We start from the raw sequence: 26,582 nt of genomic DNA, 5'->3' as shown, positions 1-26,582 counted from the left end.
TAAGATTTGAGCTGTAGACCACTGTACAAGAAGAGCCTAAAACAACTGAAATGACTCAGCAAGCAACCTGCCTGCCCGAAAGCAACCACTCCTTCAAGGTAATTCTGCATGCATGTCAATCTCCAGGACTACATCTGTAGCTCTGTCCATTGTATTACTATACCACTGTACCATTCCATTGTATTAATATACCACTGTACCATTCCATTGTATTACTATAAATCAAATCAAAATCAAATGCATTTATATAGCCCTTCGTACATCAGCTGATATCTCAAAGTGCTGTACAGAAACCCAGCCTAAAACGCCAAACAGCAAGCAATGCAGGTGAAAGAAGCACGGTGGCTAGGAAAAACTCCCTAGGAAAAACTCCCTAGAAAGACAAAAACCTAGGAAGAAACCTAGAGAGGAACCAGGCTATGAGGGGTGGCCAGTCCTCTTCTGGCTGTGCAGGGTGGATATTATAACAGAACATGGTCAAGATGTTAAAATGTTCATAAATGACCAGCATGGTCAAATAATAATAATCATAGTAGTTGTCGAGGGTGCAACAAGCACGTCCGGTGAACAGGTCAGGGTTCCATAGCCGCAGGCAGAACAGTTGAAACTGGAGCAGCAGCACGGCCAGGTGGACTGGGGACAGCAAGGAGTCATCATGCCAGGTAGTCCTGAGGCATGGTCCTAGGTCTCAGGTCCTCCGAGAGAAAGACAGAAAGAGAGAAAGAGAGAATTAGAGAGAGCATATTTAAATTCCCACAGGACACCAGATAAGACAAGAGAAATACTCCAGATGTAACAGACTGACCCTAGCCCCCCGACACATAAACTACTGCAGCATAAATATTGGAGGCTGAGACAGGAGGGATCAGAAGACACTGTGGCCCCATCCGATGATACCCCCGGACAGGGCCAAACAGGCAGGATATAACCCCACCCACTTTGCCAAAGCACAGCCCCCACACCACTAGAGGGATGTCTCCAACCACCAACTTACCGTCAAGGCCGAGTATAGCCCACAACGATCTCCGCCATGGCACAACCCAAGGGGTGGCGCCAACCCAGACAGGAAGACCACGTCAGTGACTCAACCCACTCAAGTGACGCACCCCTCCCATGGACGGCATGAAAGAACACCAGTAAGCCAGTGACTTAGCCCCTGTAATAGGGTTAGAGGCAGAGAATCCCAGTGTAAAGAGGGGAACCGGCAAGGCAGAGACAGCAAGGGCGGTTCGTTGCTCCAGCCTTTCCGTTCACCTTCACACTCCTGGGCCATACTATACTTAATAATAGGACCTACTGAAGAGATAAGTCTTCAGTAAAGACTTAAAGGTTGAGACTGAGTCTGCGTCTCTCACATTGGTAGGCAGACCATTCCATAAAAATTGAGCTCTATAGGAGAAAGCCCTACCTCCAGCCGTTTGCTTAGAAATTCTAGGGACAATTAGGAGGCCTGCGTCTTGTGACCGTAGCGTACGTGTAGGTATGTACGGCAGGACCAAATAGGAAAGATAGGTAGGAGCAAGCCCATGTAATGCTTTGTAGGTTAGCAGTAAAACCTTGAAAACAGCCCTTGCCTTAACAGGAAGCCAGTGTAGGGAGGCTAGCACTGGAGTAATATGATCAAATTTTTTGGTTCTAGTCAGGATTCTAGCAGCCGTATTTAGCACTAACTGAAGTTTGTTTAGTGCTTTATCCGGGTAGCTGGAAAGTAGAGCATTGCAGTAGTCCAGCCTAGAAGTAACAAAAGCATGGCTTAATTTTTCTGCGTCATTTTTGGACAGAAAGTTTCTGATTTTTGCAATGTTACGTAGATGGAAAAAAGCTGTCCTTGAAACAGTCTTGATATGTTCTTCAAAAGAGAGATCAGGGTCCAGAGTAACGCCGAGGTCCTTCACAGTTTTATTTGAGACAACTGTACAACCATCCAGATTAATTGTCAGATTCAACAGAAGATCTCTTTGTTTCTTGGGACCTAGAACAAGCATCTCTGTTTTGTCCGAGTTTAAAAGTAGAAAGTTTGCAGCCATCCACTTCTTTATGTCTGAAACACAAGCTTCTAGCGAGGGCAATTTTGGGGCTTCACCATGTTTCATTGAACTGTACAGCTGTGTGTCGTCCGCATAGCAGTGAAATTAAACATTATGTTTTCGAATGACATCCCCAAGAGGTAAAATATATAGTGAAAACAATAGTGGTCCTAAAACGGAACCTTGAGGAACACCGAAATTTACAATTGATTTGTCAGAGGACAAACCATTCACAGAGACAAACTGATATCTTTCCGACAGATAAGGTCTAAACCAGGCAAGAACTTGTCCATGTAGACTAATTTGGGTTTCCAATCTCTCCAAAAGAATGTGGTAATCGATGGTATCAAAAGCGGCACTAAGATCTAGGAGCACGAGGACAGGTGCAGAGCCTCGGTCTGACGTCATTAAAAGGTAATTTACCACCTTCACAAGTGCAGTCTCAGTGCTATGATGGGGTCTAAAACCAGACTGAAGCGTTTCGTATACATTGTTTGTCTTCAGGAAGGCATACCACTGTACCATTCCATTGTATTATAAGAAATGTTGCTCATTCAAGGCCCCACACGGGAGTCTTTCTATGGTGAACACCTTATGTCATACAAATTAAATTAAATGTTTAACGGATTTCATTTTTTGAAAATTGTCTGTGAGCAAAAAAAATTGGCAAAATACAATTAAAATACTATAGTGACTTTAGTTCAATCTAATCAATATATTTTAGTCTCTTGGGGTGTCTATGTTGGTTTCTAGCTTGAGTTTGAAATACTTGCTATATATAGACGATATAGGTTACATGTATGAGGAACATATATGCTGGTGTCAATGGAGGGTGTATAAGAGCCATGGGATCTGAAGAGTTAGTAGGTAAGGGAAAGGGCAATCACATGGTTGAGTCCCTGATAAGGGTGGATAGCTGTGGATTAGTGATGAATGGGGGCCGAGGTCAGGTCACTTGAAGGGAGAAGGAACAGTTTATTACCCAAATCACTTAACTTCCTGCCTAGCAACAAAGATGTAATGTTTAGAGAGAAGGAGGAGACTGTCTAAAGGGGGGTATAAATACTGATGCTGGTGGGAAAATGTCTTGGTCTTTTCAGCTGTTGGACCCATTGGGTGAATAAAGTTGGTTTTAGCTTTTCCTAGTTGTCCGTCAGTTTTAACTCTGTTTATTTAGAACCTAACAGCTAAAAGAGGCATCCAGGGTTCTGTGAAGGCCAGTCAAGTTCTTCCACACTAATCTCGACAAACCATTTCTGTACAGACCTCACTTTGTGCACGGGGTTATTGTCATGCTGAAACTGGAAACTGGAAAGAGCCCTCCCCAAACTTTTGCTACAAATTTGGAAAAACAGAATCGTCTAGAATGTAATTGTATGCTGTAGCATTAAGATTTCCCTTCACTGGAACTAAGGGGCCTAGCCCGAACCATGAAAAACAGCCCCAGACCATTATTCCTCCTCCACCAACCTTTACAGTTGGCACTATGCATTGGGGCAGGTAGCGTTCTCCTGGCATCCGCTAAACCCAGATTCGTCCATCGGACTGCTGATGGCAAGGCATGATTCATCACCACAGAGAACGCATTTCCACTGCTCCATAGTCCAATGGTGGTCCAATGCTACCACTTTGCGGGTTGAGCTGTTGTTGCTTCCACTTCACCAAAGCAGCTGTCATGGTAGTTTATCTTATCTCTCCGGAATGACGTATCCACTCACTGACACTCCCGGCAGGCCCGAGGCGTGTCCCTCTCTACTCTGTTTTAGTCAGAGTGTGGGCTAACCTGAGCCACGTCTAACAGAGCCCTTGCACACAGTTTAACCTCTGTCTCCCAGGAGCAATCAGCAAGCGGAGTGAGCATCCCATCCTCGTCACCAATTATTGTGGTAATTCTAACCAAAAGGAGAGAGACTGTATTCTTCAAATCAACTTTAGTACAAGATTTACAAAAATGGAGCAATCCATAGCAACCAACCAGCAGTGCATTGTTAGGAAAGCCCAATGAACAGAGTTGTCTCTCTCGTCTTATAGAAAAAGTACAACCTATTTTGTCTACGTGGCAGTTCAGCAGATGGGTGGAAACAGGGACGGAACATGGTGTGTAAACGCTGATTTAGCTTGTCTGTGCAGATTAACTTCTATGGGCTAGGTGGCGTCCCACCTATTCAACAGCCAGTGGAATCCCGTGGCGCGTTATTCAAAAACCTTAGAAATGCTATTACTTCAATTTCTCAAACATATGACTATTTTCTAACCACACTGTCCGATTTCAAAAAGGCTTTACAACGAAAGCAAAACATTAGATTATGTCAGCAGAGTACCCAGCCAGAAATAATCAGACACCCATTTTTCAAGCTAGCATATAATGTCACATAAACCCAAACCACAGCTAAATGCAGCACTAACCTTTGATCTTCATCAGATGACAATCCTAGGACATTATGTTATACAATACATGCATGTTTTGTTCAATCAAGTTCATTTTTATATCAAAAACCAGCTTTTTAAATTAGCAAGTGACTAGCATGTGACTAGCATTCCCACTGAACACTTCCGGTGAATTTACTAAATTACTCACGATAAACGTTCACAAAAAACATAACAATTATTTTAAGAATTATAGATACAGAACTCCTTTATGCACTCGCTATGTCTGATTTTAAAATAGCTTTTCAGTGAAAGCACATTTTGTAATATTCTGAGTAGATAGCCCGGCCATCACAGGCTAGCTATTTTGACACCCACCAAGTGTGGTACTCACCAAACTCCGATTTACTATTAGAAAAGTTTGATTACCTTCGCTGTCTTCGTCAGAATGCACTCCCAGGACTTCTACTTCAATAACAAATGTTGGTTTGGTTCCAAATAATCCATAGTTATATCCAAAAAGCGGCATTTTGTTCGTGCGTTCAAGACACTTTCCGATGGGTAAAGAAGGGTGACGCGCCCGACGCATTTCGTGACAAAAACATTCAAAATATTCCATTACCGTACTTCGAAGCATGTCAACCGCTGTTTAAAATCAATTTTTATGCTATTTTTCTCATAAAAAAGCGATAATATTCCAACCGGGAGTCGTTGTTTTCAATCAAAGAGAGAAAAAGTAAACATGGTGTTGGCTCGTGCACGCGCCTCCAGTCTCATTGTCCTCTGATCGACCACTATAAAAATGCGCTAATGTTTTTCAGCCAGGGCCTGCAAAGCCACCATTCATCGTTCTGGCGCCTTCTGAGAGCCTATGGGAGCGTTAGAAAATGTCACGTCATGCCAGAGATCCCCTGTTTTGGTTAGAGATGATCAAGAAGGCCATGAAATGGTCAGAGAGAGCGCTTCCTGTTTGGAATCTTCTCAGGTTTTGGCCTGCCAAATGAGTTCTGTTATACTCACAGACACCATTCAAACAGTTTTAGAAACTTTAGCGTGTTTTCTATCCAAATCAAACAATTATATGCATATTCTAGTTACTGGGCAGGAGTAGTAACCAGATTAAATCGGGTACGTTTTTTATCCGGCCGTGAAAATACTGCCCCTATCCCCAACAGGTTTAAGATACCTGACGTTGCCACCATTGTCTGTTCCTTCCTGCATGTTTCCACCCATCTACGTTCCTGTAGATTGTGAAAACAGGATGTCACATACTGAGGACACACCTAAACGGCTCTTATCTGTACGCCCGGACTTATGACTAAGTCACATAAAACAATCCTGTATCAGCAAAAAATACTAACATATAACAATGGACAATTCTCAGGGTAAAAAATGTATAGTTCGGTTTAATTAACTTCTTCAGCCTACCATCCCGTTAGCGGGATCATTTTCCAGCGAAAACTCCTAGCGACATTAACATAACGAAATTCAATATATTTTTTTTTTCAAATATAGGGCTGTCTCATATCGTTTTATAGATACACCTCTCTTGAATCGACCCTCGTTGTCCGATTTCAAAAAGGTTTTACAGGAAAAGCACAATATTAGATTATGTTAGAGGAGTACATGGTAAAAGTCGCATCATATGAATTTTCCGAGCAAGCACACCCATCACATATAACCAAAAAACAGCTAAATGCAGCACTAACCTTTTACAAACTTCATCAGATGACACACCTAGGACATCATGTTACACACAGCATGCAATCTTTTGTTCAATAAAGGTCATATTTCTATATAAAAACAGCATTTTACATCGGCACCTGAGGTTGACTAACAATTTCCCATAAAATGCGTCCCGGGAAACAGTGCTACAATTTTATAAATAACTATTCGAAAACGATTTTTTTTTTTTATATTGTCAATCTAAGATTTATAGATGAATATCTCTTGAAAACACCAGTCAAAACAGATTTTAAATTAACTTTACAGGGTAATCACACTTTGAGATCAAATGGGATGCGATACCCAGAAATTGAGCTCGAAAACCTAGCTCGGCGCCACCTGTGAACAATAGCACGTAACATCTGATATTGTATAATATCGCCAATAATCCCTCACCTTTAGTTGTCTTCATCAGAAATCACTTCCCGATGTCCCAGGTCCATGACAAATGTATTTTCGGTCGAAAAAGTCCATGCTTTATGTTCCATTAGCTTCCTCTTGTTAGCGCGTCCTAAGGCTGTAATCAAATGTCGATCCGTGGGCGGCAGCTGTCTAATGCAAAATGACTGTTTACGGTAAGTTAGGGTCGTTCAAACATGTCAAACGTTGTATCAAGTAATCGTCAGGGCCTGTTTCAACAAGAGAGCCAATCAGATTCAAGTGGGACGATTTCATTGTGTTTCAAAAAACTTCCAAAGGTGGGGGCAGACACGGCCGCCAACGTCACAATGCTCATGGCCCTCCGACTGTGACCAATTGCCACATCGTCTCTTTCACTGAGTTTCCACCGCAGAACCCTCAAAACACTTTGTAAAGACTGGGGACATCTAGTGGAAGCACTGGAAAGTGCTCAATTATCATTTTTTTACGTTGTGATTTATAGGTAAGGCTGTGAAGTCGAGTCGACAATTCAGATTTCCACTTCCTGGTTCAATCGGTCTCGGGGTTTTGACTGCCATACGAGTTCTGTTATACTCACAGACACCATTCAAACAGTTTTAGAAAATTTAGGGTGTTTTCTATCCATATAAAATAAGTATATGCATGTCCTAGCTTCTGACTTTGATTAGTAGGCCGTTGAAAATGGGAACGATTTTTTTCCAAAATGCGCTGTGGCGCCCCTATCCTAGTGTAAGTCCAACAAGTTAAACTGTATAGTAGGTAATTAAATAATTTCCTCCAAACAGCATTTACTGTTGACCGGGGAAGCTTTAGCAGGGCTGAAATTTGACGAACTGACTTGTTGGAAAGGTGGCATCTTATGACTGTGCCACATTGAAAGTCACTGAGCTCTTCAGTAAGGCCATTCTTCTGCCAATGTCTATGGAGATTACATGGCTGTGTGCTTGATTTTATACACCTGTCAGCAATGGGTGTGGCTGAAATAGCCAAATCCACTAATTTGATGGGGTGTCCACAAACTTTTGTATATATAGTGTACCAAGTTATAATCCAATAGACATTGACCTAGGGGATAAATACATTCTAATCTAATAGTCTAGTCTAATCTTTAACATCATGAAATTAATTTATTATTCAGTTTCTACCCTACACTTTAATTTTTACAAGATTCTCATCTAGCAACTCAACAGTAGGAAGTTGTTCTTAATGTTTGGTATACCCAGTGTATTAGAGTTGGCAAATTGTAAGCTTCTGATATGGGCATATGAGACTGTATCTCCTCTTATGTTATAGTGATGTGATGATTTAGATTATAATTACTTCAGTTCAAAATACAGATGCATTGCTGTTATTCTGTATTTTCATCTAAATGGTTTAGCTTTCATTCTCTTTTATTTCAGCGGAAGAGAGACATATCTTATGACGATGGACCGAGGTGGGACAACATTACTTCAGTTTTTGGTTTTGAAATGATGAAGGATTTTCAACTTGTTATTTGCACCCTTGCAGTACTACTCTGAATTACGCTGTACCACAATACTATGATCCTAATTATCTCAATTTCATGGTGATGGTGATTATTTATACAGTGGTGATAATTTATACAGTAAATAGTGGGACATTTTGTTACACATGGTGTAGTATTAACATTTTTGGGGAATTCATTTTCTCATCCCATGTAGTTCAAACAATAGTAAGACACTAACTATAAAAACTGTGTCAAACAATGAATTTTGCCATGCATGTCTATCAACAAATTAACCATTCATAATGGCATTGTTTTGTATCCCTGACATTCCATCAGGATGTTCCAAGACCAGCTGGCGGAGAAGGTCCGGCCCTTCATAGACTTAATAGATGACATGAGATCCATAGGGATAGATAAGGAGCTTCCACTGCCAACCATTGCTGTGGTGGGAGACCAGAGTTCAGGAAAAAGCTCTGTGCTTGAGACCCTTTCTGGGGTGGCGCTGCCCAGAGGGACTGGTGAGAATCTGTATTGTTTCCTGAACATACAAAAAACAATTAAAATCAAAATTAGCATTTTAAATGTCATTCCAAATCACAGAAAGTCTGAAAGTGATTGTGGAACTTAGACATGATTTGTGCATTGACTCGTTTTTGGTTTGAAAATGCTGAAGTTGGCGATTGATGCCAGTGGCTAGGTAAACAACCCTGAAGCAGGTTTTCACATTATCTGTGTCCATAGACGAGGTCAGGAAACAGACAGTACAATAGGACCACAGAGACACGGACATTACTGAAAAGTTTAGAATCTTCAAATTAACTTGATAACCACAGAAAAACCTTTCAGAAAATGTTAACTGTACATGAGTTTTCTAACCATTTATTCAGACACTGTAAATGTCTGACGTGCTTTCAGAACATTACAGCAACCTTGTTGTCCTTAGCCTGCAGAAGTTATATATTTATCATAAAATTCATGTCCCTCTCCATTGTTGACTGTACTGTCATATTGATTGTTGTGTTGATTGTTCTGTAATATAGTATAATGATCTGTCATTGGTACTTCCTTGTTTCCAGGTATTGTCACCAGGTGCCCACTGCTACTTCAACTCTGTAAAGACAGGACAGTGAAATGGGAGGCTGTCATCTCATACAGAGATAAAGTCAATGAATTTGACGAACCTTCAGAAGTTGTGAGATACGTTGAACAAGGTCAGATGGGAACGAACACACACACAAACACACAGACATGTTATTCTGCACTGTACATTAACCAGTGGAGGCTCCTCCTCAGAGGAAGGGGAGGACCATCCTCCTCTTTAAATTTCAGATTGATTAAATAGCGAAACATTTAAAAAGTTATATTTTTTAAATAAAAATATGCTAAATATATTCACATCACCAAATATTTGATTAATACACACGGTTTTACAATGAAGGTCTATAGTAGCCTCAACAGCACTCTGTAGAGTAGCAACATTGTGTAGCCAGAGGATCTTCCTCTTGGTACATTGACTTCAATACAAAATCTACGAGGCTTGTGTTTCTCACCCCCTTCCATAGACTTACACAGTAATTATGACAACTTCTGGAGGACGACCTCCAACCTATCAGAGCTCTTGTAACATAAACTGACAAGTTGTCCACCCAATCAAAGTATCAGAGAATGAATCTAGTACAGAAAGCATAAGCTACAGCTAGCTAGCACTGCAATACATAACATGTGGTGAATAGGTTACCCAAATAGAGAGAAAGGCAATAGGAACAGTTTTGAACCATTTCAAAAAATATATTATTAAGGAGCAGCAAGAGACAGAGAGAGCTAGCTATTATTCATATTTGTTTAACTTTCACCTACTTAGCTAGCGAAGTTAGCTAGCTAGTTTAGCCTACTCAAACACCTGGCTCAAACAGAGAGGGACACTATGTTAGCTAGCTGGCTATGGGTATCAAATGAAGGAACTCTTCCAAGTCAAGGTAAGTTTATAGGTTTTATAAATTGTTAGCCACTGGGGCCCGCCGGTGTAACTGCTAAACTGCTTGCTGCTGACTGAACACTGTGCTGCATGATTGTAACAGGTTTACTAACGTGTTAGCTCTAGTAGCTATGTTGACTATGATGATATAATATGGTAACAACGATGTCGGCTGTGTATAGCGCAGATATGAAGGTTTGACTTGGAAAGGTTTTTTCGTCTGATCACAGACAGCCGATGTGTTGTGCACTGAAGTCCACAAGGGAAAAGGTGAGAGGAGGGGAGCGCGTAGGTGGGAGAAGGAATTAGCTATACAGTGATCAAAGGGATCATGCTGTTTCTATTTGACTGCTATGAAAGTGAACTGTGATTGCGTGTGATCAGGCGTGTATTCATTCCACCAATTCTGTTGAAAAATGTTTCTTAAACGGAAGCAAACGGAACAAAACAAGGATAAACAGACCTGAATTTGTCCAATAGAAACTCCCGTTTTGAACTGACTAATGATTACACCCTAGATCAACTAGATGCAGGCAAGAGTGTGCAAGGAGGTATTGAATGTGTCAATGTCTGTCTGTCACCTTGATTACTAAAAAATGCACCTGCGTTGTGTGAGCGGACCAAGTAATTTGATGTTGTTCAAAAGCGGAAAGGTGGAATAAACGAGTCAGGAGTATGTTTTCTTAATTGAACAAAGTTCTCTATTGAGGTATTTCATTTCACCCAAACACTCCAACAAAATTGTCGTGTCTTTGGCTATGCCGGATTAAGTGATATGACATGCTAACCTATAAAATGATTTCTCGGTAATTAATATTACCTGATTAAGCTAATCATGTAAATGTAATTAACTAGAAAGCCGGGGCACCACGGAAGAACGTTTATAGAGCCGTTATCTTCCGAATAAACTCTTAAAATACTTAGTAATATTTTACATCGATAGCAGTCAATATTAACCCTTATCTTATTTTCAGTCTCATAATGAAAGTTATAAAATCTTCACGAACCCTGGCTAACAAGTTGAATGAGCAATACAAAATTGGATTTAATTATTTATTTACTAAATACCTAAACTAATCACACAGAATTACATATACACAGAATACCAATGATGTCATACAGAAAACGTCCCGGTGGACGGAACCTGGTTACACAAAGGAAAGGGGGTTGGGCTTGAATGAAAGAGCGGGAAGACTTAGGAACCACAAACAGCAGCTATGCTATCGTAAATACATTATCTTATGCATTCTAAATTACCGCCCATTTGGAAAAGGTAAATGCAATAAATCAAATCAAATCAAATCAAATTTATTTATATAGCCCTTCGTACATCAGCTGAAATCTCAAAGTGCTGTACAGAAACCCAGCCTAAAACCCCAAACAGCAAGCAATGCATGTGAAAGAAGCACGGTGGCTGGGAAAAACTCCCTAGGAAAAACTCCTGAGAAAGGCCAAAAACCTAGGAAGAAACCTAGAGAGGAACCAGGCTATGAGGGGTGGCCAGTCCTCTTCTGGCTGTGCCGGGTGGATATTATAACAGAACATAGTCAAGATGTTAAAATGTTCGTAAATGACCAGCATGGTCAAATAATAATAATCATAGTAATTGTCGAGGGTGCAACAAGCACGTCCGGTGAACAGGTCAGGGTTCCGTAGCCGCAGGCAGAACAGTTGAAACTGGAGCAGCAGCATGGCCAGGTGGACTGGGGACAGCAAGGAGTCATCATGCCAGGTAGTCCTAGGGCTCAGGTCCTCCGAGAGAAAGAAAGAAAGAAAGAGAATTAGAGAGAGCATATTTACATTCACACAGGACACCGGATAAGACAAGAGAATACTCCAGATGTAACAGACTGACCCTAGCCCCCCGACACATAAACTACTGCAGCATAAATACTGGAGGCTGAGACAGGAGGGATCAGAAGACACTGTGGCCCCATCCGATGATACCCCCGGACAGGGCCAAACAGGCCGGATATAACCCCACCCACTTTGCCAAAGCACAGCCCCCACACCACTAGAGGGATATCTACAACCACCAACTTACCGTCCGAAGACAAGGCCGAGTATAGCCCACAAAGATGTCCGCCACGGCACAACCCAAGGGGGGGGCGCCAACCCAGACAGGAAGACCACGTCAGTGGCTCAACCTACTCAAGTGACGCACCCCTCCCATGGACGGCATGGAAGAACACCAGTAAGTCAGTGACTCAGCCCCTGTAAAAGGGTTAGAGGCAGAGAATCCCAGTGGGAAGAGGGGAACCGACAAGGCAGAGACAGCAAGGGCGGTTCGTTGCTCCAGCCTTTCCGTTCACCTTCACACTCCTGGGCCAGACTATACTTAATCATAGGACCTACTGAAGAGATAAGTCTTCAGTAAAGACTTAAAGGTTGAGACTGAGTCTGCGTCTCTCACATGGGTAGGCAGACCATTCCATAAAAATGGAGCTCTATAGGAGAAAGCCCTACCTCCAGCCGTTTGCTTAGAAATTCTAGGGACAATTAGGAGGCCTGCGTCTTGTGACCGTAGCGTACGTGTAGGTATGTACGGCAGGACCAAATCGGAAAGATAGGTAGGAGCAAGCCCATGTAATGCTTTGTAGGTTAGCAGTAAAACCTTGAAATCAGCCCTTGCCTTAACAGGAAGCCAGTGTAGGGAAGCTAGCACTGGAGTAATATGATCAAATTTTTTGGTTCTAGTCTGGATTCTAGCAGCCGTATTTAGCACTAACTGAAGTTTGTTTAGTGCTTTATCCGGGTAGCCGGAAAGTAGAGCATTGCAGTAGTCGAGCCTAGAAGTAACAAAAGCATGGATTAATTTTTCTGCGTCATTTTTGGACAGAAAGTTTCTGATTTTTGCAATGTTACGTAGATGGAAAAAAGCTGTCCTTGAAGCAGTCTTGATATGTTCTTCAAAAGAGAGATCAGGGTCCAGAGTAACGCCGAGGTCCTTCACAGTTTTATTTGAGACGACTGTACAACCATCCAGATTAATTGTCAGATTCAACAGAAGATCTCTTTGTTTCTTGGGACCTAGGACAAGCATCTCTGTTTTGTCCGAGTTTAAAAGTAGAAAATTTGCAGCCATCCACTTCCTTATGTCTGAAACACAGGCTTCTAGCGAGAGCAATTTTGGGGCTTCACCATGTTTCATTGAAATGTACAGCTGTGTGTCGTCCGCATAGCAGTGAAATTTAACATTATGTTTTCGAATGACATCCCCAAGAGGTAAAATATATAGTGAAAACAATAGTGGTCCTAGAACGGAACCTTGAGGAACACCGAAATTTACAATTGATTTGTCAGAGGACGAACCATTCACAGAGACAAACTGATATCTTTCCGACAGATAAGATCTAAACCAGGCCAGAACTTGTCCATGTAGACCAATTTGGGTTTCCAATCTCTCCAAAAGAATGTGGTGATCGATGGTATCAAAAGCGGCACTAAGATCTAGGAGCATGAGGACAGATGCAGAGCCTCGGTCTGACGTCATTAAAAGGTCATTTACTACCTTCACAAGTGCAGTCTCAGTGCTATGATGGGGTCTAAAACCAGACTGAAGCGTTTCGTATACATTGTTTGTCTTCAGGAAGGCAGTGAGTTGCTGCGCAACAACTTTTTCTAACATTTTTGAGAGGAATGGAAGATTCGATATAGGCCGATAGTTTTTTATAATTTCTGGGTCAAGATTCGGCTTTTTCAAGAGAGGCTTTATTACTGCCACTTTTAGTGAGCTTGGTACACATCCGGTGGATAGAGAGCCGTTTATTATGTTCAACATAGGAGGGCCAAGCACAGGAAGCAGCTCTTTCAGTAGTTTAGTTGGAATAGGGTCCAGTATGCAGCTTGAGGGTTTGGAGGCCATGATTATTTTCATCATTGTGTCAAGAGATATAGTACTAAAACACTTTAGTATCTCCCTTGAGCCAAGGTCCTGGCAGAGTTGTGCAGACTCTGGACAATGAAGCCCTGGAGGAATACCCAGATTTAAAGAGGAGTCCGTAATTTGCTTTCTAATGATCATGATCTTTTCCTCAAAAAAGTTCATAAATTTATTACTGCTGAAGTGAAAGCCATCCTCCATTTGCGAATGCTGCTTTTTAGTTAGCTTTGCGACAGTGTCAAAAAGAAATTTCGGATTGTTCTTATTTTCCTCAATTAAGTTGGAAAAATAGGATGATCGTGCAGCAGTGAGGGCTCTTCGATACTGCACGGTACTGTCTTTCCAAGCTAGTCGGAAGACTTCCAGTTTAGTGTGGCGCCATTTCCGTTCCAATTTTCTGGAAGCTTGCTTCAGAGCTCGTGTATTTTCTGTATACCAGGGAGCTAGTTTCTTATGACAGATGTTTTTAATTTTTAGGGGTGCAACTGCATCTAGGGTATTGCGCAAGGTTGAATTGAGTTCCTCGGTTAGGTGGTTAACTGATTCTTGTCCTCTGACGTCCTTGGGTAGGCAGAGGGAGTCTGGAAGGGCATCAAGGAATCTTTGGGTTGTCTGAGAATTTATAGCACGACTTTTAATCTTCCTTGGTTGGGGTCTGAGCAGATTATTTGTTGCAATTGTAAACACAATAAAATGGTGGTCCGATAATCCAGGATTATGAGGAAAAACATTAAGATCCACAACATTTATTCCATGGGACAAAACTAGGTCCAGAGTATGACTGTGGCAGTGAGTAGGTCCAGAAACATGTTGGACAAAACCCACTGAGTCGATGATGGCTCCGAAAGCCTTTTGGAGTGGGTCTGTGGACTTTTCCATGTGAATGTTAAAGTCACCAAAAATTAGAATATTATCTGCTATGACTACAAGATCCGATAGGAATTCAGGGAACTCAGTAAGGAACACTGCATATGGCCCAGGAGGCCTGTAAACAGTAGCTATAAAAAGTGATTGAGTAGGCTGCATAGATTTCATGACTAGAAGCTCAAAAGACGAAAACGTCATTGTTTTTTTTTTTGTAAATTGAAATTTGCTATCGTAAATGTTAGCAACACCTCCGCCTTTGCCGGATGCACGGGGGGTTTGGTCACTAGTGTAACCAGGGGGTGAGGCCTCATTTAACACAGTAAATTCATCAGGCTTAAGCCATGTTTCAGTCAGGCCAATCACATCAAGATTATGATCAGTGATTAGTTCATTGACTATAACTGCCTTGGAAGTGAGGGATCTAACATTAAGTAACCCAATTTTGAGATGTGAAGTATCACAATCTCTTTCAATAATGGCAGGAATGGAGGAGGTCTTTATACTAGTAAGATTACTGAAGCGAACACCGCCATTTTTAATTTTGCCCAACCAAGATCGAGGCACAGACACGGTCTCAATGGGGAAAGCTGAGCTGACTACGCTAACTGTGCTAGTGGCAGACTCCACTAAGCTGGCAGGCTGGCTAACAGCCTGTTGCCTGGCCTGCACCCTATTTCATTGTGGAGCTAGAGGAGTTAGAGCCCTGTCTATGTTCGTAGATAAGATGAGAGCACCCCTCCAGCTAGGATGGAGTCCGTCACTCCTCAGCAGGCCAGGCTTGGTCCTGTTTGTGGGTGAATCCCAGAAAGAGGGCCAGTTATCTACAAATTCTATCTTTTGGGAGGGGCAGAAAACAGTTTTCATCCAGCGATTGAGTTGTGAGACTCTGCTGTAGAGCTCATCACTCCCCCTAACTGGGAGGGGGCCAGAGACAATTACTCGATGCCGACACATCTTTCTAGCTGATTTACACGCTGAAGCTATATTGCGCTTGGTGACCTCTGACTGTTTCATCCTAACATCGTTGGTGCCGACGTGGATAACAATATCTCTATACTCTCTACACTCGCCAGTTTTAGCTTTAGCCAGCACCGTCTTTAGATTAGCCTTAACGTCGGTAGCCCTGCCCCCTGGTAAACAGTGTATGATCGCTGGATGATTAGTTTTAAGTCTAATACTGCGGGTAATGGAGTCGCCAATGACTAGGGTTTTCAATTTGTCAGAGCTAATGGTGGGAGCCGTCGGCGTCTCAGACCCCACAGCGGGAGGAGCAGAGACCAGAGAAGTCTCGGCCTCCGACTCCGACTCGCTTAACGGGGAGAACCGGTTGAAAGTTTCTGTCGGCTGAATAAGCGACACCGGTTGAGCATTCCTACAGCGTTTCCCTCCAGAAGCCATGAGAAAGATGTCCGGCTGCGGGGACCGTGCGAGGGGGTTTATACTAACGTTACTATCTGTACTTGCTGGTGGCACAGACGCTGTTTCATCCTTTCCTACACTGAAATGACCCTTGCCTAACGATTGCGTCTGAAGCTGGGCTTGCAGCACAGCTATCCTTGCCGTAAGGCGATCGTTCTCCTGTATATTATGAGTACAACGACTGCAATTAGAAGGCATCATGTTAATGTTACTTAGCTTCGGCTGTTTGAAGTCCTGACGAACCATGTCCAGATAAAACCTCCGGGGTAGGAAAGTTGAATGAAAAAAAAAGTTGAGTGAGGGAAAAAGTAAAAATATACGGTAATGAAAAAGTAAAAACCGTCAGGTAGCAAAGTGAAAACGGCAACAAAAACGCACAACAGCGTAAACAAGTCTGCAAGTTGTGACCGGAAGCAGGAAACGGATGTGACATGAAGGCATGAAGGCAATAGATATTTACTCTGAGCTGCGCTTCGGTAGATTGGTCGTAGATGCTGGCCGGGTTGGCCAACATATCTTCCTGTACTCGGAACAATGTCTCTGGTGGTAAATTGGATACGTGGTGGTATCTTCGTCCGTCTGTTAGACTGGATCCGTCGTCCGTCCTTTCCTAGCCCACGTCTTCAGCGGCCGCTGCTAACTCAATGGCTAGGAAGTATCACTTCTGTAGTGAATAAGCTCAAAGTTCATACCAGTTCATACCATAGCTCACGCCGATGTTGGCTTAGTTCTGTCCTTGACATGTGTGCCCTTCTAACGTAGAGGCTGCAGACCTCCCGTACTGGAACAACGTGGTTATCTTTTCGTCAAAGGCTTATATAGTGGAGAGGGGGGAAGGATGTGTTTCATCGTTTATAACCCCTCCTCTTCACAGGGGTGGGCCACTGATCAAGCAGGGCACTTTCCTTATGAAAACCCAAATCTCTCATTTGGAAGCTAAAATTACATTTAATCTCCTAACAAACAATTTCAATATCAAACATTTCCATTGCATAACAATTCCATGTGACTCTGATAACTAGAGGGTGTATACTTTCCCAGGTACAGTTTATGTCGTCCTGTCATCAGTCATAATGTAACAGATAACAACGAACTGACATACATACTCATTACGTTATCAAGCATATTTCCAACTGGTTTTATTACCAAAATATGGTTCCTTTCCCCATTTGTTTGATGTTCCCAGACTCTCTATATTTAACAGGACAGCAGTCCTTCAGTAGGGTCAGTAAGAGAGGGGAAGGGAGAAAGGTATTTATGGGGGGGGTCATAAACCTTACCCACAGGCCAACGTCATGACACAATCAATGATGATCTCCCAAGGAAAACATAAATCTTCTTCTTTACAGAAGAAAGGAACACCAGATGAGTATCTTTAACCTGTCTGGAACACCTGGGACATCAGCGTCCCACTCTACTCAACAGCCAGTGGCAGTGCGTGGCGCGAGATACAAAACCCTTAAAAATGCTATAACTTCAATTTCTCAAACATATGACTATTTTACACCATTTGAAAGATAAGACTCTCCTTGATGTAACCACGTTGTCCGATTTCAAAAAGGCTTTACAGCGAAAGCAAAACGTTAGATTATGTTACTAGAGTAGCCAGAAATAATCACACATCCATTTTCCAAGCAACTACATGCATCACAAAAAACCAAACCACAGGTAAATGCAGCACTAACCTTTGACAATCGTCATCAGATGACACTCCTAGGACATCATGTTACACAATACATGCATTTTTTGTTTGATAAAGTTCATATTTATATATAAAAACAGCATTTTACATTGGGGCGTGACGTTCAAAAAATATTTTCACTCGGTGAATCAGCACTACAATTTACAAAATTACTCGTCAAAACGTTTATAAAATATTAAACTGTCATTCAAAGAATTATAGATGAACATCTCTTGAATGTAACCGCATTGACAGATTTCAAAATAACTTTACTGGGAAGGCACACTTTGCAATAATCGGAGTAGTGAGCTCAGAAAAATACACTACACAATACAGTTAGGCGCCATCTTGGAGCATCTAATATATTATATAGCATTATAAATATTCACTTACCTTTAGTAGTCTTCATCAGAAGGCACTTCCAGGAATCCCAGGTCCACAACAAATGTTGTTTTGTTCGATATAATCCATAATTTATGTCCAAATAACTCCATGTTGTTCGCGCGTTACGTTCAGCTACTAAAAATGTTGGTAGCGCGCCGAAAATCTCAGGACGAACTGTCAAAAAATATATATTTACGTTCGTTCAAACATGTCAAACGTTGTAAAGCATCAATCTTTAGGGACTTGAGAATGTGAAGATTCAGTATTATTTCAACTGGATGGTTCCTGTGTCTTGAAAACGTTTTGGTACGGAGCAAACTCTCGCGTGGGCGCGCACCTATGACGCGATGGCCTTCCCTGGGTGACCAACCTCCCAGCCCTCTCATAAGGTCTCTGTTCATCGTAGACGCCTCAAACAACTTTAGAAAGAATGTCGACATCTAGTGGAAGCCTTAGGAAGTGCACAATGATTACCACGTCACGGTGTGTTCAATAGACAATGACTTGAATAGAGCCCACCCATCCAGATTTCCACTTCCTGGTAGGATTTCTCTCAGGTTTTTGCTTGCCATATGAGTTCTGTTATACTCACAGACACCATTCAAACAGTTTTAGAAACTTTAGAGTGCTTTCTATCCACATATACTAATTATATGCATATTTTCGTTTCTGGAAAAGAGTAGTAACCAGTTTAAATCGGGTACGTTTTTTATCCGGCCGTGCAAATACTGCCCCCTAGCCCCAAGAAGTTTTAAACTATAACATAAATCACGTAAGTTTCACCGTCTTGATGATTCGTTCATGGATAGCTCCCCTCTCGTGGTGGCCATCCCCCAGAGGTAGTTTGTCTTCTTCCTCTTTTTGTCTTCCGAAAGGAACGTCTTCTCCTTAAGTCACGAGAATTTTCAATCCCAATGATAATAACTAACAATCAATAAGCTTTGACTAATCCACAAGGTTTTTAAGACTCTGGGTCTCATAATATTAGGCAAAGACTCAGCTTATGCAAAACGTTCGTACAATTTATTCAGAGAACGTTCTGAAGTTCATAATACAAAGACATCCATTTTATAGTTCACTCCCTACTTACGCACATACTTACACACGAACAATAGGTGAGTTGTATCCCTCCCCAGAGTTCTCACCACTGCTTATCACCACCCAGCGCTGTCCGTTCCATTCCCCCGAGATTAGAGGAACCTTGAAAATGCTCCTTGTCCTATAATACGTTTCTCAGAGTTCTAGCCAGGTCGGGTCAAACACAGTTGAATTGTTCTTGGTATTTTCTTAGATACACTCACACACACATTTCTATCCCTCACAGGTCTCTTCTGAACCTTGTTGGACTTACATTTAGTACTTTAATTATTCATTATACATGCTACATAAACTACTAATTACTAATTAGTTACATTTCAGGGTGGAATTCTTTAATCATTACCTTTAAACATATAATTCCCTAATCACCTTTGGAGTAGCAAACACTCTTTTCTTTCTTTTCGCCCTCCTCACTGCCGGTTCCCTCTGATCTCTTGTAGGGGAAAGAGATAGTAGCCCAGCCAGGCATGTGAGTCAAGGTGATCAGACGGCAATTAAGCACAGCTGACGGTACTAATGAGCTATTCTGAAAGGACCACCCTCTGGTGGTCCTTCCACAGTAAACACAGTCAACTTGCATTCATAGGCTAGGTTGTAGCAACCTCATGAAGGGTATAGGGAACATTTTAGTATGATGTAGTAGCCTAAACTTATCGATGTTATATTGAGCTGGGTGAATGGAATATGAATGATAGTCATCCAATAGGCAGTAATAGAAATAAGGCCATGCTCATAAAACAAATAATTGTCCTCCCTTATCTTAAACGGCACATACTGCCATTGACATTGACGTATCTATTATCATTTAATGTGGAAAAGTTTGTATGGTATTTACCATAGACAACTACAGAATATATATTATAATAAGAAGAGTTCTGTCGGGGGTATAAGACAGACAAACAAACAAATTATGGACACATCTGTTATTTCATCAATATTTTCCCATTGATTTAACAGCTCAGAACGCGTTAGCTGGAAAGGGAGTGGGGATATGTGAAGACCTGATCACTCTAAAGATCACATCCTCCACGGTGTGTGACCTCAGTCTGATTGACTTACCAGGGATCACCAGGGTGGCTGTGAAAGGACAACCAGATGACATTGGAGCCCAAGTAAGTCTAACGTTAGAGTGTATAGCTTTTGGACTTTGTCCAGTACATTGTTTGGTTCTCTCATGACTCTTGGTTTTCATCGAATGATTCACTAAGGATGAATTGTTTCAGCCAGGTGTACAGACTTTATACCATAATTGCTAGAAAGGTACATGTAGCTATGATGGTTGATTCTGGTGAAAGGTACTTTGAATGTGTTGGCTTTGAGGAAGGTTGAGCTTCAGAACCATAAAGAACAGAGTGCCCCACACAGGGCGATATCACGGTAACAAGCGGTCTGATACCCTCTCGTAGATTAATCAAATAACTCGGTCATAGGCTTGCATCCTGACTGCTTCGTCACATTCCTCTTCCTTTTTTACTAGATCAAGAATCTCATTTCGAAATTCATAAAGAATAAGAGAACCATTATTTTGGTGGTGGTACCATGTAATGTTGACATAGCAACAACAGAGGCCCTGAAAATGGCACAAGAAGTGGATCCTGAAGGCACAAGAACTCTGGGTAAAGAAATTATATAGATGAATGTATTTTTTATAGGGTTTTTACATTAGCAGTTATCATAATGCTTTTCATTTGTCTTCAAGCCATTCTGACAAAGCCAGACCTGATAGACCGGGGAGCAGAGAAGAATGTGTTGGAAATTGTCCACAACAAAGTAATCTTTCTCAATATGGGCTATGTCATTGTGAAATGTCGTGGTCAGAAGCAAATTGATGAAAACATGTCAATAACTTGTGCGATTGAGGAGGAGTTGGAATTCTTCCGAAATCATGAGCACTTCAGGTAAAACGTGTTCTTGCCATGTGTTAAGTGAACTTGCATCTTTGTTGTTGATGGCTTCAGATCTGAAAATGTTCAGGGCCCCAAACTGTTGGTTTCAGGATTTTATGAAAAAAGTATATTTTTCCAGATATCCTTTGAGAGTAGTTCCATGTAGTGTTGATGAATGGTCTTTTCTTATGAGTCCCTCCCTTCTCTTACATTTCTGCAAATTGTACTTTTTAACATTCAAAATCAAATGGCTAAATGATCCTTGGTATGATCATAAAATAATTCCATACGTTAGCTTAGCACATATTTCTAGCATAAACAGATTTTTTAAAATTATTTTTATTATGTTAATTAGATATCTGTGGGGGCGTGACCATTGTAGGCCAAGGGATATACCATTTTTAGGTGTAAAATCTGTTGGCCAATTTTTTTTGTGAAATACTGGGTTAGTTATTTTTCCCTCCATTTCAATGTATAGATCCCTCTTGCGTGAGGAGAAGGCAACCACCAAGTGCCTAGCCACCAAGCTCAGCAATGCCCTGGTCAATGAGATCAAGGTTAGTCCAACCACATACCTTACAGTTAGCTGTTCCTCCTACACCCAGTGCACACTGGAAAACATGTGGTCTGGTACCTATTAGCTTGTTGTGTGTTTGCTCCTGGTTAGAAATATCTGCCCAAGATGTCAGAGAACATAAAGGAGCAGATGGGGGAGGTAAAGCATTTATTGAGTCAAATAGAGGGCGGGCCTCCCCTGGAACCTGCAGAGCAGAGGAAGTACCTCATTCAGGTGAGAACATCTTTCACCTTTCCATCTGTTAGCTTCGTAAACTTCTTATTTTGTACAACATTTCTATAAAAATGTATGATGTAGGGTTGGAAGCCATACTGTTGCACACTAGTCCAGGTGTGTTATTGTCATGGTTTGGTATATTGTCAGGGGAATGTCCTATAGAGAATTTGGGCGATGGTTCCTGGTGTAAAGGCATCAGCTCTGTTGCACATCCTCTGCCATTTGGATTGGTCAGATTTGCAACACAAGTGTAAGAGTAGACGCGCTGTCCAGAAAGATAAATTAAACAGCATTTGTTCTCCACACTCCCACTTCCTCCACTCTCCTTCTTTAATTTCCAGCTGATTATGTTTGTCACCAGGTTAAACAATACTTTGCCTTGACAGCTGATCTTGCAAAAACACTTGGACAAGCCACTGTATGATAGTTCTTGTTTTAATATCTGTAGAAGACGGATGGGTCTTGTGGAGCCATTTCATTAAACAGTCATCTAAAATGACTAAATATGCAACATTTAAACAGGTATATTTTATTATATTGTTATTGTTTTATGTTTCCTTCTTCAGGTCATAACAGATTTCAATGATCAGATTACCCAACTGTCCAAAGGGGATATTATCGTTGTGGAACATCTATTTGAGCTCATGCGAAAGGAATTTACCGAGTGGATGGAATGTCTGAAAAATGCCAAATCACATTGTAGGTACAATTTGAATAGCCCGGGCATTGCTCATCATAATACCATGTATAACCAATAAATATTTATGTTTCCAAATATCCCTAATATTTACTGATATAGTTATTATACTACTAATACTTATGTCAGACAACAGTGATTATAATCTTCCATTAATTATTAACATTGTTTTCCTGAATATAGACCACAAAGTAGTGCAACAAGTGGTGGATGAATATGATCAGAAGCACAGGGGAAGTGAGCTGCCAGGATTCACTAACTACAGGGTATTTCAACATGTTGTTCAGAAACTAGTGGCTGAACTTAAGAATCCAGCTATGATGACACTGCAGAAAATCAGAGGTAAGTGACCAAAACCCCTCGTCTACTCCATCTCTCCCCCTCTGGCGCTTGTTGGCACCAGTTTATTCATTACCATGCACACCTGCCACCATCGTTACGCACACCTGCGCCTCATGAGACTCACCTGGACTCCATCACCTTCCTGATTACCTCCCCTATATCTGTCACTCCCTTTGGTTCTTTCCTCAGGCGTTATTGTTTCTGTTCCTGTGTTTCTGTACTCTACTTGTCACAGATTTCGTCGTGTTGAGGAAAAGACCAAAATGCAACGGGATTGTGGACACTCATGTTTATTAAAGAAAACATGTAAAGCATCCACTTGAACAAAAAAAATCAATAAACAGTACTTACAACGGTAACAGTTTTGCAGGCTATACAAAAACGCAGTGCAAAATCAATCTCCCACAAAAGACAATCAAACAAACCCTCATATATGGGACTCTCAATCAAAGGCAAATAGACAACACGTGCCTTCAATTGAGAGTCCCAACCCCAATGAACCCAAACATAGAAACAGACACACTAGACTAAACATAGAATACATGAAAATCAAACAGTGCCCAAAAACCCCGGAATACCTAAATCAACTGCCCTACAACAAACACACCACCCCTAACCACATAAAACAAATACCCTCTGCCACGTCCTGACCAAACTACAATACCAATTAACCCTTATATTGGCCAGGACGTGACAGTACTCATGTTTCTTGTTTTGTTTCATGTTTGTTTATTTATTAAATTCACTCCCTGTACTTGCTTCCTGATTATTAGTGTACATGTTATAGAAATACACCTCACCAAAGGGAAGGAACAGGGTTTTCTGGGGCTTTTTTACTGGTGACATTTAGTCCAAGTGCAACTGCCGAAGCATCCGGGGATGCCTCAGCCGGCTCGACTGGTTCCCACGCCTTAGCCAGGTCTACAGGTTCCCGGTCCTCAGCCGACTCTACAGGTTCTCAGCAGAAGCATCAGAAAGGCAGGACTGTCACGACTACTCCAGCTCCCCCTCACTGGCGCTCGCTGTTGCCAGTTTATTCGTTGTTAAGCACACCTGTCACCATCGTTACATGCATCTTATTGTTTCTGTTCTGAGTTAAAATGGTCCACACATGCGCATAGTCGAGACGGCGCCTCTTAGCCCTCAGGAGGTTGAAAAGCTTTGGCATGGGCCCTCAAATCATCAAAAAAGTTATACAGCTGCACCATTGAGAACATCTTGACTAGCTGCATCACTGCTTGGTATGGCAAAAGTACCCTCGATTATATGGCTTTACAGAGGGTGGTGTGGACAGCCCAGTACATCACTGGGGCAGAGTTCCATGCCATCCAGGACATCTATATCAGGCGGTGTGAAAGGAAGGCCTGGAAATTTGTTAAATACCCCAGCCACTCAAGCCATAGAATGTTCTCTCTGCTTCCGCACGGCAAACGGTTCCTGAACAGGGTCCTGAACAGCTTCTATCCCCAAGCCATGAGACTGCTAACTAGATATCAAAACTATCTGAGTTGACCCCTTTATTTGTATGTATCTTTACACTGTCTCTATGCACACTGTCAGAACTCTACAGATGCACACACACTGTCACTCCAACACACACACACACTGCTCAACCACATAACATCTACACACATGTATACTGACTCTAAACACACACACTCACACTCAATCATTATATGCACAGATGCTACTCTGTTCGTTATATAGCCTGATGCCGAGTCACTTCCCCCTATACATACAGTATCTAACCATACCACTTCAGTATCCCTGCACATTGTACATATGGTACTGGAACTGACCTTGGAACTGTCCATGTATATGGCTACTGACCCTGGAAATCTCCATGTATATAGCTACTGTCCCTGGAACTGTTCATGTGTATAGCTTACTTATGTTCTTGTGTTCTTCTTATTTCTCTAGTGTTTTAGTTCTACTATTATGTTATTTTTAATACTTCATTGTTGGGTTTAGAGTTTGCAAGAACGTCATTTCATTTGTGTGTGACATGTGACATTTAAACTTTAATTGACTAAATAGGACATGTTGAAGTGATAGTTCACTCAAATTACAAAATTACATATTGGTTTCCTTACCCTGTAAGCAGTCTGTGGAAAAGGTGTGACATCAATCCATGCTTTGGTTTAATTTACCTGTTTTCATTTTTTGCTCTTCATGTCCCAATGATCCTAATGCATCTCAAATTGATTGTGTGGCTCAATGAAGTTACTCAATGATTGTTTGGACATGAAGCAAAAACAAATTATAGTATTTGTACTATTGATTTGTAATTTGGCTGAACTAGCCCTTTAAATAAAAACATTTATTTACATCTATTTACCAAATACATTTGTCTCTTTTAATATCTCTTTACCAAATACATTTGTTTTTGTTTTTCAGACATGGTGCAGAAGCAATTTAATCATTTGTCCAGAGAGAGCTTTAAGAATTATCCTTATCTTCATCAGGTCTCAAAGGTAATGACAATTGTAAACTGTTAAGCGCTCTGACATGATAATCATACAATTATTCTGTGATTTTAGGCTGAAATGGAAATCTTAGTTAGAGGCACTAGCAAGAAGGCAAGGAAACATAAGGCAAAGTAGCACTTAAAAATCACTAGATGTTTTTATGAAGAATTCCAATTTACAGGTTGTCCATTGTAGGATTGTTCCCTGAAATGTTCAAAATAAAACACCACAAGATACTTAGAGCATGTCGAACTGAACTTTTATCTGAAACAGTAACAGTATTTCACTGCCTCCCTGCATCCAAGGTTCTTTATGTCCTCATGGAATCTTAATCTTTGTTTAAACTCAGAAAAACATTGAAACAATCCAGGAACAGCAGTCAAACATAGTGAAGGAGAGGATCGTGGAGCAGTTTGAGATGGAGATGCAGGTCTACACACAGGATGAAATCTTCAACAAACATATTCTAGAGGAGGGGAAAACAGCAGGAGGCAAAGAGCACGACACCAGGAGCAAGTACCCTGGGCTGCTCAAGGCATACTATGAGGTACAACACAACACATCTACTGTGCAGTATGTATAAAGTGTTCCAGAAATAAAATCTAATTAACCTCTTGGTGACCCCTTCGAGATAGGATAATAATTTCAATTTCTCAAACATACGACTATTTTACACTATTTTAAAGATACACTTCTCCTTAATGTAACCACATTGTCCGATTTCAAAAAGGCTTTACAGCGAAAGCAAAACATTAGATTATGTTAGGACAGTACATAGACAAAAATAACCACACAGCCATTTTCCAAGGAGGAAGATGTGTCACAAAAACCCGAAATACAGCTAAAATTAAGCACTAACCATCTTCATCAGATGACAATCCTAGGACATCATGTTACACAATACATGTATGTTTTGTTCGATCAAGTTCATATTTATATACAAAAACAGCATTTTACATTGGTGCGTGACGTTCAGAAAACGTTTAGCCTCCAAAACTTCCGGTGAATCAGCACAATGAGCACACATATCACAGAAATACTCATCATAAACGTAGACAAAATATATGACAATTATTTAAAGATTTAATAGATATACTACT

At 41.3% G+C, this 26,582-nt stretch overlaps 1 protein-coding gene across 1 annotated transcript in view; it reads left to right on the top strand.

Moving 5' to 3' along the window:
- The window catches only part of LOC115161395 (interferon-induced GTP-binding protein Mx-like), a 28,645-nt gene continuing 2,063 nt past the window's right edge, over positions 1 to 26,582 (top strand). Inside the window, exons 1-13 of the mRNA XM_029712348.1 lie at positions 1 to 98; positions 7,922 to 7,956; positions 8,326 to 8,507; positions 9,066 to 9,200; positions 20,254 to 20,408; positions 20,774 to 20,912; positions 20,996 to 21,194; positions 21,661 to 21,739; positions 21,850 to 21,972; positions 22,542 to 22,674; positions 22,856 to 23,014; positions 25,412 to 25,488; positions 25,832 to 26,029. Coding sequence (XP_029568208.1) covers positions 51 to 98; positions 7,922 to 7,956; positions 8,326 to 8,507; positions 9,066 to 9,200; positions 20,254 to 20,408; positions 20,774 to 20,912; positions 20,996 to 21,194; positions 21,661 to 21,739; positions 21,850 to 21,972; positions 22,542 to 22,674; positions 22,856 to 23,014; positions 25,412 to 25,488; positions 25,832 to 26,029 — 1,662 coding nt within the window. The 5' untranslated portion in view covers positions 1 to 50. The remainder of the gene's footprint in view (positions 99 to 7,921; positions 7,957 to 8,325; positions 8,508 to 9,065; positions 9,201 to 20,253; positions 20,409 to 20,773; positions 20,913 to 20,995; positions 21,195 to 21,660; positions 21,740 to 21,849; positions 21,973 to 22,541; positions 22,675 to 22,855; positions 23,015 to 25,411; positions 25,489 to 25,831; positions 26,030 to 26,582) is intronic.

The sequence above is a fragment of the Salmo trutta genome, chromosome 24 (assembly GCF_901001165.1).
Source record: "Salmo trutta chromosome 24, fSalTru1.1, whole genome shotgun sequence".
In the NCBI taxonomy this organism is placed as follows: domain Eukaryota; kingdom Metazoa; phylum Chordata; class Actinopteri; order Salmoniformes; family Salmonidae; genus Salmo; species Salmo trutta.
The sequence above is the reverse complement of the archived record's forward strand: the minus strand, read 5'-3'. Positions and strand labels throughout refer to the sequence as shown.